Source organism: Echinops telfairi, unplaced genomic scaffold (genome assembly GCF_000313985.2).
Source record: "Echinops telfairi isolate 266 unplaced genomic scaffold, ASM31398v2 ScPeMD7_1;HRSCAF=3_0, whole genome shotgun sequence".
Taxonomy (NCBI): Eukaryota; Metazoa; Chordata; class Mammalia; order Afrosoricida; family Tenrecidae; genus Echinops; species Echinops telfairi.
The window spans coordinates 73,019,221-73,028,631 of record NW_022103896.1 but is presented as its reverse complement, the minus strand read 5'-3'; the positions used below and the strand labels follow the sequence as shown (position 1 = coordinate 73,028,631).

The 9,411-nt window shown below is 37.1% G+C and overlaps 1 protein-coding gene across 7 annotated transcripts in view; it reads left to right on the top strand.

Moving 5' to 3' along the window:
• The window catches only part of CSPP1 (centrosome and spindle pole associated protein 1), a 131,357-nt gene that overhangs the window by 73,642 nt on the left and 48,304 nt on the right, over nt 1-9,411 (top strand). For all 7 annotated transcript variants that reach the window (XM_030887566.2, XM_013007271.2, XM_045295822.1 and 4 more), the window contains 2 exons: nt 2,874-3,026; nt 6,471-6,583. In XM_030887566.2, the coding sequence (XP_030743426.1) occupies nt 2,874-3,026; nt 6,471-6,583 (266 nt within the window). The remainder of the gene's footprint in view (nt 1-2,873; nt 3,027-6,470; nt 6,584-9,411) is intronic.

The following is a 9,411-nucleotide window of genomic DNA, read 5'->3' as shown; positions in this document are numbered from 1 at the left end:
TTGTCCCACTATCATGTTCAGTCTTCTTTTGGGTTTCAGTAATTCCTCTTGGTTGGATTACCCTTGATCACGCCCTACCAGGCCTCCTACACCCTCCTCACTACCTACAAAACAAAACTTCAAAGTTGAGCTCATCCTAATTCTTATTTTTGATATTGAAAATGTACAGCTGTCCCATATCCAGTCAGTTAATAACCCTAATGTAACAAACAAACACCTTTATTCATAAATTTTTCCTCTTCAGTACTCTCTTTATTTCCCTTCTTATAACCCACATAATAGAGATTTAGTATGTTTTACCTGAGCTATTGCTATTTCCTCACCGTAATTTCTTTGTCTTTTTCCCATTCAAGTTATAACCTGTGTCAAAAGTATAGCCAGTTCTCTTAGAAAAGTGGTTCTCAAACCTTTAATACAGTTCCTCATGTTGTGGTGACCCCCATCCATTTTCGTTGCTACTTCATGACTGTAATTTTGCTACTGTTATGAATCGGGCAACCCCTTTGAAAGGGTTGTTCGACCCCCAAAAGGGTTGGACCTGCCGTTTGAGAACCGCTGTCTTAGAATCACCACTGACTGGCGTTTCACTGTCTGAGTTCAGTTCTTGCTCTGCCGCTTACTGTCTGTGTTGTCTTTGAGTAACTCAGTGGAGTGTAATTTTCTCATCTGAAACAAGGAATGAAAATACTAGTACCACATGATGTAAATGCTTATAGAAAATATAAAAATGGTAAATTAAACAGTATTTGCCATTATTATGACCTGTGCTTCTAGACCTGCCACAGCTGTCTCTGCTACCTTCTATCAGAACAAAGTTGAAAATAATTCATCAGCCTGCCTTTTAGGATATCCAGAGCAGGCCTCTGTTGGTTTGTTTTCTGTGTGTCTCCTAATGCTCTGTTACTGCACTTATTGTTCTTGTCCAGCCGGAGTGCTTGCTTTGGGGTGGCAGAGTGCCCTTCATGCTTACCCCTTTTGTATCTTTTCTGACTTTGTTTTTACTCTTTCCCACGCATTTTCATCTGTGAAGCTCTCGTCCTACTCCTTTCCCTGGGCAGCCTGCCGAAAGAGTCTCCCTGGGATGTGAAGACTTCTGATTCTGAGCTCCCTTTCTCTCTCGTAACACTGATAGGCGTGCTCCAGGCCCTCGCTGGTGATCTGGGGGCCCTGGGTGGTGCAACCAATAAAACAGCCAGCTCTTGGCGAAAACTTGGTGGTTTCAATCTGCTTAGAGTTGCCTTGGAAGATGCTACTGGCGATCTACTTCCAAAAGACCACCAACCCAAAAAACCAAACTCACTGCCATAGAGTTGATGCCAACCCATAGCACTCTCTGGGAGCAGGGTAGAACTGCCCCTTGTAATTTCCAAGATGGTAAGTCTTTATGGAAGTAGAAAGCCTCATCTCTCTCCTCCACAAAATCATGGCCTTTGAAAGCCCAGCTGAGTGCAGTTCCACTCTTGACACACAGGAGTTGGAATCAACCTCTTGGCATCTCGTTTGGTTTTTGAGTTGTCTGGTTTTCTACTTGTGATTCACGTTCTTAAACAAAATACCTTTGAAAGCATAATAGGTTTCCTGATATTCCTTTTTTTATTCAGGTTTAAGTTCATTAGTGTCCAAGGTTTACTTGTTATTTTTGGTGAAAAGCGACTTTTGTTAAATCATTGACTGCTACAATTGAGCATGTCTCTTTTTGAGTTTGACTGCTTGCTTAACCCAGTTGTACATGCACAGATTTTTGATGAAGGCAGCGTGGTTACGTGTTGGGCTGCTAACCACAAGGCTAGCAGTTCAAAGTCACTCGCTGCTCTGTGGGAGAAAGGTGTTACTTTTGACTCTGGTTACGGTCTTGGAAATCCATAGGGGCAGCTCTACCCTGTTCTGTGGGGTTGATATGAATCAGAATTGACTGGATGGCAGTGAGTTTGGGTTGATTTTATTAGATATCTATTGGTGGGTAACAAGTTTCTCTCAAATGTAAAGGTGGCTGAAAACAAACATTTACTCTGGTAGTTTTGTGGGTCAGTACTTTGGGGGCAATTCAGCTGGCTGTTGATCCTGGCTCACAGTGTCTTGTGAGGGTGCAGTCCGGGGAAGGATGGGCTGGAGCTCGATGGAGGGCGTGTCTCAGCCCCAACTTCTGTGGGGGCTCCGGGAGTGTCTTCATGATAGGGTGTCCATTTCCTCAGAGCAAGTGACTCAACAGAGTGAATGAGGTGGGAACAGTGATTATTACTATTATTATTTTTAATCAAGTAGCTGTGGAAATCATATGTCATCATTTCTACAATACCCTATTCACAAGAAGCATGTTATTAATTCTACCCACACTCGAGGAGGGGAATTGAATGTCACATTTTGACGGAGGATTGTTAAGGAATTTATCATTATATTTTCAAACCCCTAGGCTGGTGGTCTTGTTTTTTCATCGAGAGAGAGCTGCTAATGGTGCTGGATAAATTTTACTATGACTTGTTTTGATTTATTGCTATGTTTTTACTATATTAAAGGAATTCCAAGTTCTGAAGTAACTGAGATATGGAAAATATTGTTTTTATGAATTGTCAAAAGATCTATATATCCTTAATTTCCAACTAATTTAAAATTTTACTTTGCAGGGGTAAGATTATTTAAAATATTCTCTTAAATAAAGAATATTTTATGTTTTGATAGTTTTGTTTCTGTTTTCAGGGCAGCATGGTGTCATTGGATTTAGCCTGGCTTTGCTCTGTTGCTTTTCCCTCTGATTCTAAGGTTTTTAGCTCTAAATCCAGAACGGGGTAATTATTCCCTATTTTAAGAGTATGTGTTAAACACAGCAATTATAGAGATGTGCTTATTGAAATAAATGGCTTATTTTTCCCTCTCAGCTGATTTGAATAGGATGCACAGACAAAATATAGATGCCTACCATAACCCAGATGCGAGAACCCAGGAAGATAAAAGGGCTGTGGTGTCTCTAGAGCAAAATTTAGCCACTTCCAATGCTGAGAACCTAGAAGATTCTGCAAATAAAAACTCAGGTTTTTAATCACATTCTATTTACTTTACAATTTTAAAGTTGCTCTCTTCTTCTCTCTAACATAGTTCCTATTTGTGGTCTTGAGAATTTGGTTACTCTGAGTTAGGAAGCAACATACGTCATTCAAGCCTTTTTGGTATCTTTTCTCCATAGTTCTTTTGGAAAGCCATGAATAGGGAAATAGTGGTTGCTTTTTCATGCTGCATATTTCTTCTGTGCATTGGAACTTGCTGTAGCTGCTGCTAACATTTTGTTTTGCTTGTAGAGGATGGCATTTCTTAAAGCCAAATGCTATTTTTGCACATTCACAGTTTGCGACTTAAAACCCTAGCATTTTGAATAGCGAAAGGTATCAGGTGTGATCCTGATGAGTTGTACAACTAAATGAATTTTTCTCTTGTACAACCACCTTCTACAAAAGAGAGGTTTAATTTATTATCAGGCCACCTTTTTTCTCAACCAGTTATCACTGATTTGTAATTAAATAACATCCTTTAATTGAAGGCTCTCTCAATTGAAAATTACTCAGCATCTTTATGACTTGTCAGAAAAAGTTGTTACCACCCTTCCTTACCAAATACATATGAAAATGTGATATATTTTTAAAATTCAAGTGAACTTCAAGAAATATACCACTTTGCCCAATATTTCAGTGCTTCTATAGGTAACAATTAACTCACTACAAAAGTCTGCTTTTGTAGCTTTACAAAATTCTAATTTTAGACTAGAAATGAAATTGACATTAGAAAAGTCTTTTGAACTGTCAATGACTGAGATTTTTCAGTTTAAGGCTTTTTGTTGTTTTTTTTTTTTTTTTAACCCAAGTGATTTCTTATTGGTCAAATTAGGGGGGAGATGTGCTAGGAATCACTTGCCCTGCATCTTTTAAGTTTTGGTACCCTTTTTTGAACACTCGGTTTGGTTGCTGCTTTCTCGCTCGGGCAGCCTATTCCACTGAATTGCAAGCAAAAGCTGCCTTTCTCTGATCCCTTATCATTGCTACCTAGCACCTCTGATTGGAGATTTTTGGAGCAGTGCAGTTGGCACCTTCGCTTTTGTTTTTTTATTTACCGCCTACAACAAGCCTTCATCAATCAAATACATAAACTACAGTGATTTCATACTTTAGCTGGTAATCAAAGATGGTTGTGTATTGAGAGAAGACAATCTCTCTTCCTCATGGTATCTCCCAGAACTCTAGCCACCTTTGGTTTTGATGCAGTGATTAATTTGAATCTCCCTCGGAATTCTGTCATCCTTCATGAGGCAGTGAAGAACATCACCAGGAGTCCTAGGCACACACAGCTCAACGCTTGGCTCCTGGCTGAAAGTTGGTTGGTGTGAACCCACCAGCCACTCCATGCGAGGAAGATGTTGCAGTCGACTTCTATACAGATTACAGCCTTGGAGACCCCAGGGAACAGTTCTACTCTGTCCTGTGGGGTCACGGTGAGTTGGAATCCACTTGCGTGTACACAACAACCCACACGACCCACTACAATCAAGTCACTTCTGACTCACAGTGACCCTGTAATACAGAGTAGAAACTGCTTGTTAGTGTTTCCAAGACTAAGTCTTTATAGGAGCCGACAGCCTCATGCTTCTCTCATGGACTGGCTGGTGATTTGAGCTGCCAATTGTGCACTTAGCAACCTGTTAGGTTACTTAACCCATGACACCACCAGGCTCTTCCCCACACCAATCAGATGCATTAAAACTGTTTCATATTGCTGCTAGAGGACATTTAAGCTTCTTTGTGGGAATTCTTTTTCTCTCCCACATTTGCTTCTCTTTCCAGTAGTCTGAATTGAGACCTCAGCGCTGAAGAAGAAATTGAACGTTATAACATGGCTTAAAGGTTACAGTGTTGGGTCCTTTTCAGGCCTGTTTTAGAGGCCTTCATAATTTTTATTCTTCTTTTCCTTCATAGTTTTTAGGTGAACTGAAATCTATGAAGTTCAATACTAATTTGATTTAAATTGATTATTTGGCTCATTGTGATGCCTGCATAAATTTCCTTGTTTTTTGTGTGTGTAGAACATGGTCTTCCCTCTGGTTTTATTTTTGTAGTTTACTTATTACTAAAAGGACCTACCACTTTTCTTTCAATAATATACCTTGACTAGCCACCCTAAATCATTTAAGTGTATAGAATGAGTTTTTATTCAAGTGAAACAGCACTCAATTTTGTTTTGTGAATTAGCTTTTCACCATAGCATAAGCCTGAAAAGAACCATTAGAGCAGTAGTTTGTTTTCAGAGGGAAAATTTTCTAGTAGAAAAAAGTATTCATAATGTTTAAGTGTTGATTTGGTTTTCTGCTGATTGAAAAAGCATTAATAAATTTAAATACAAAGCAAAGTAGACCTGAAGGTCAACTGAACTGCACAGTAACCCGCCCATGTGAAGTTACACAGTGAGAGAATGTGTACTTTAGATTGGCAGTGTAAGTAACGAATCAGTAGTGCATAAATGAGTTAAAAAACATGAAGTTTAAATTTCAACACCACCTTTTTTCTTTCTGCATTCAAAGAGACTCCTAGGATATAATTGTTTGTCAAGTTGGCCTTAAGGAATAATTTTTAATCCCTCTAAGCATATCTAATTATATTGAAAGTATTATACTATGAATACTACAAGCATATCTAATATTATTGATAATACAAAAATAAAATATTTTTGTTCATGTTTATGTTCCATTAATTCAATGGAATCTTTTGAAGTAGAAGTTGTTGCAATGCTTACTCTAATTTGTCAAATTTTCATAATAACTAGCTTGCCTATTTTTCACTATTTGAATCATGGCTAGAGAGGCTTTTGGGGTTACTGGCCTTTAAAACAATTTTAGAAATTATGTATGCCTGTATTCACATGTGATAATGCATTTTAACACGCAATTAAGCATTCATTTTTTTTGCATTCAAAAAAAATTATGCATTATTCTTAATAGAAGGATATTTACATACATAGAATGTCTTTTTTATACTTAAAATAATGCTTATTTAATAAATTATAGATCTCATGAAACCCAGAATGATTTTTTTAATTCATTGATATTAATACATATATCAAATCCTTCTATAGTTCAGTGAAGTCCAGCAGAATTTTTTTTTCTCTCTCTAAAAATTCTACTTTGTAGGAATGGGAGTTATTTGGGCTATTAGTGTTTATGTGTTTCCTTGCTGTCATTAAGGTATAAATACAGTTTTGTCTTTTAACTAATAAGCTTGTTTAAGTCTTTTTTTTCCCCCTCCTGTTAATGTTCATATGATCTTCAGATTCTAATCTCAGCTTTCTTCTTCTGACCCTAATTTCTAGACCTTTTACTTAGCAGTGTTTCAAAATATGAAATTATTAATTAACCCTTAATTCTTTAATGTATAAATTTTCTAAGCATTGGCTTAATAGTATTTTTTATTTTAATTTTTTGCAAAATATTTCTCAAGGTTATATGCAAACACGGAGCTCTCCTTTTGCTCGGGGAAATATATTTGGTGAACCTCTAACTGAACTTCAGATTAAACAGCAAGAATTATACAAGAATTTTCTACGTTTTCAGGTAAAATGCTGATTTGACTTTTGAAGCTTCATAATTAAAAGAATTTCTTAAAGATTAACTTGTAAAATGACCTACAGGATAAAGACTCACCTCTAAAATGCCATGTTGTTATAAAAAATATCTAGTTTTTAATCAGAAAAAGGTAGAAGTAAAATTATATTTATTATCTCAGATACATCTGAAAAGAAATGAGGAAATATGTTAAGTATATCAGTTGACTTACTCTTCTCTGAACCTAATTATTCATTAGCTAAAACAGAGAATGCTGAAAAATTTTTAATTGACTAAGAGATTCACCAATTTGGCATCGTCAATCTTTGTAGATACTTATAAGTAGTTGAATATCAGTGATGTTTTTCCAAATGATTTTATATTCTCCAAAAAAACAAATAAAAGTTAGGTGTAGTTATAGAATCAAAGAAGAAACTGAAAGGATGTAGTCTTTAAGGATGATTGATTTGCATTGATATTTAAGGGGTTTTTTTGAGCATTGAAAAAAACAGGATGTGGTATGCTAACAGTGGAAATGATGTAGAGGTGTATCTCAGGATCACTGAATGAACAAAGATACTGGTTATTAGAGAGTGTTATCAGAGGTCTCCGGGATGTTGGCCACTGAAGTCGTGGAGCAGAGGGCTGTGTTGTCACAGTCACCTGTTGAAGGATCCTGTGGTATCCAGTACATAATGACAGCAAATTAAATCTTTAAGAAGCTCATCTAATGAAAATAATAATAATTTATAATTTATCAAGGGAAAGAAGAGGAGCTGATACCAAGGGCGCAAATAGAAACTGAATGTCTAGAAAATAGTGATGGTAACATATGTACAAATATGCTTGATACAATTGATGTATGGATTGTTATAAGAGCTGTAAGAACCCCCAATAAAATGATTTTTTAATAAAAAACAAAAAAAATAAAACAACAACAAAAAGAAGCTCATCTATACTAAGCAAAGTCTAGGGTAGCGTGTGTGTGTGTGTGTGTGTGTGTGTGTGTGTGTACACAGTGGGTAGGATCTTACAATTGTAGAATCTTATTGTTTACAAAGTACATTTATGTCTAGTAGACCATTAAAGTTCAAAAAATCTAAGGAGGGAATATATCTATTTTATGGCATGTAAGTAAAATACAGACTAAGGTTTGTCCACAGTGGCTGAGCTAGCAAAGCGTGAGGCCAATTCTTGATCTCGGGATTCCTAAGTCTCCTGTATGTAGACACCATGGTGATATTTCTAGGGATCTATAGGAAAGGATTCTAAGAAAAATAGTGTTAGAAGAAATTTCATGGGAAGAAGGAGGGACTGAGTGTTAAGTGTTTTATTTTATATTGTATAGATCTTAAATGATGTTCTCTTTAGGTGTTTTGTACTTGAAGAGATGATTACTGTCTCCGAGTTGATCATGACTCAGAGTGACTTATATGGGGTTTCTCACACTAAATCCATACAGTAAACATTTTCATCTTCCTTTTAACTGCCGACCTTGCAGTTAACAGACTAATGCCTAACCCACAGCATCACTAAGACTCCCTACGTGCAGATTTACACTGTCAGAGTTGACTCCAATTCATAGCAACCATATAGGACAGAGTAAAACTGCCTGTGTTTTCCAGACAATAAGTCTTTTGGAGTTAGAACGCCTCATCTTTCTCCCACAGAGCTGCTGGTGGTCTTAAACTGCTGATCTTGTGGTTAGCAGCCAAAAGAGTAATTCACTATTCTACCAGGGCTCCTCACATGCACACATACTACACAGTCCTAAATACACGAATTAGGATTGTGTGTATATAACAGTATGGTAAAAAAAGGAAGTATTGGGAAAAGCCTCAGCATATAAAGTCATGGAAATGTGAGAATATTAGAGATGATTAAAATTATTGGCTAGTTGGCTCTGACTCTTTGAGACCCTATAGGACAGATTTGAACTGCCCCATAGGGCTTCCACAGACTATAATCCTTAAGGAAGTAGAATGTTACATCTTTCTTCCTGGGAACAGCTCATGGATTTCAACCACTAACCATTAGCAGCTGAGTGTTTAACAGATGCACCAATAGACTGCACCAACGTACCATCATACTTTAAACCGGAATCACAGAAATGTAGTCCCCGACATGCTGGTTGTACCTGATACTGATGATGAACTATATCTCAGGATCCTCTTCTCTTTAAATCTTAGACTCCACTTTCAGATAATCTCTCAATGTTCTCAGCAGTACAGGCCGTGGGAGGCATTCAAGATGAATGTTTGCAGCCTAAATCCTCATATTCCTGACCATTTGAGTTCTTTTCCCACCCTCCTGTCAGTAGATAGGAAAGGTGGCATTTTGGGAAAGTAATTCTTGTGTTACAAAAAGATAGAATACTGAAAATAATTACCTGTTATTCAGTATGCTAATCAAGCTGAGGAATGTTGAGATGTAATAATAGCAGTCATTATGGAGAAATGAAGTCTGAATTACTTACTAAGACCCTTCTGTGATACAGAGGGACTTTCTTGAGTCTTTAAAAAAATAATTTTATTGGGGGATCATACAACTCTTATCACAATCCATACATCCATCCATTATGTCCAGCATATTTGCACGTTTGTTGCCATTATCATTCTCAAAACATTTGCTTTCTATTTGAGTCCTTGGTAGCAGCTCCTCATTGTCCCCCCTCCCTGAAGCCTTGATAATTTATAAAGTATTATTATTTTGTCATGTCTTACACTGTCCGACATCTCCCATCACTCACTTTTCTGTTGTCTGTCCCCAGGGAGGGGGTTATATGTAGATCCTTGTAATCGGTTCCCCCTTACTACCCCACCTTCCCTACACTCTCC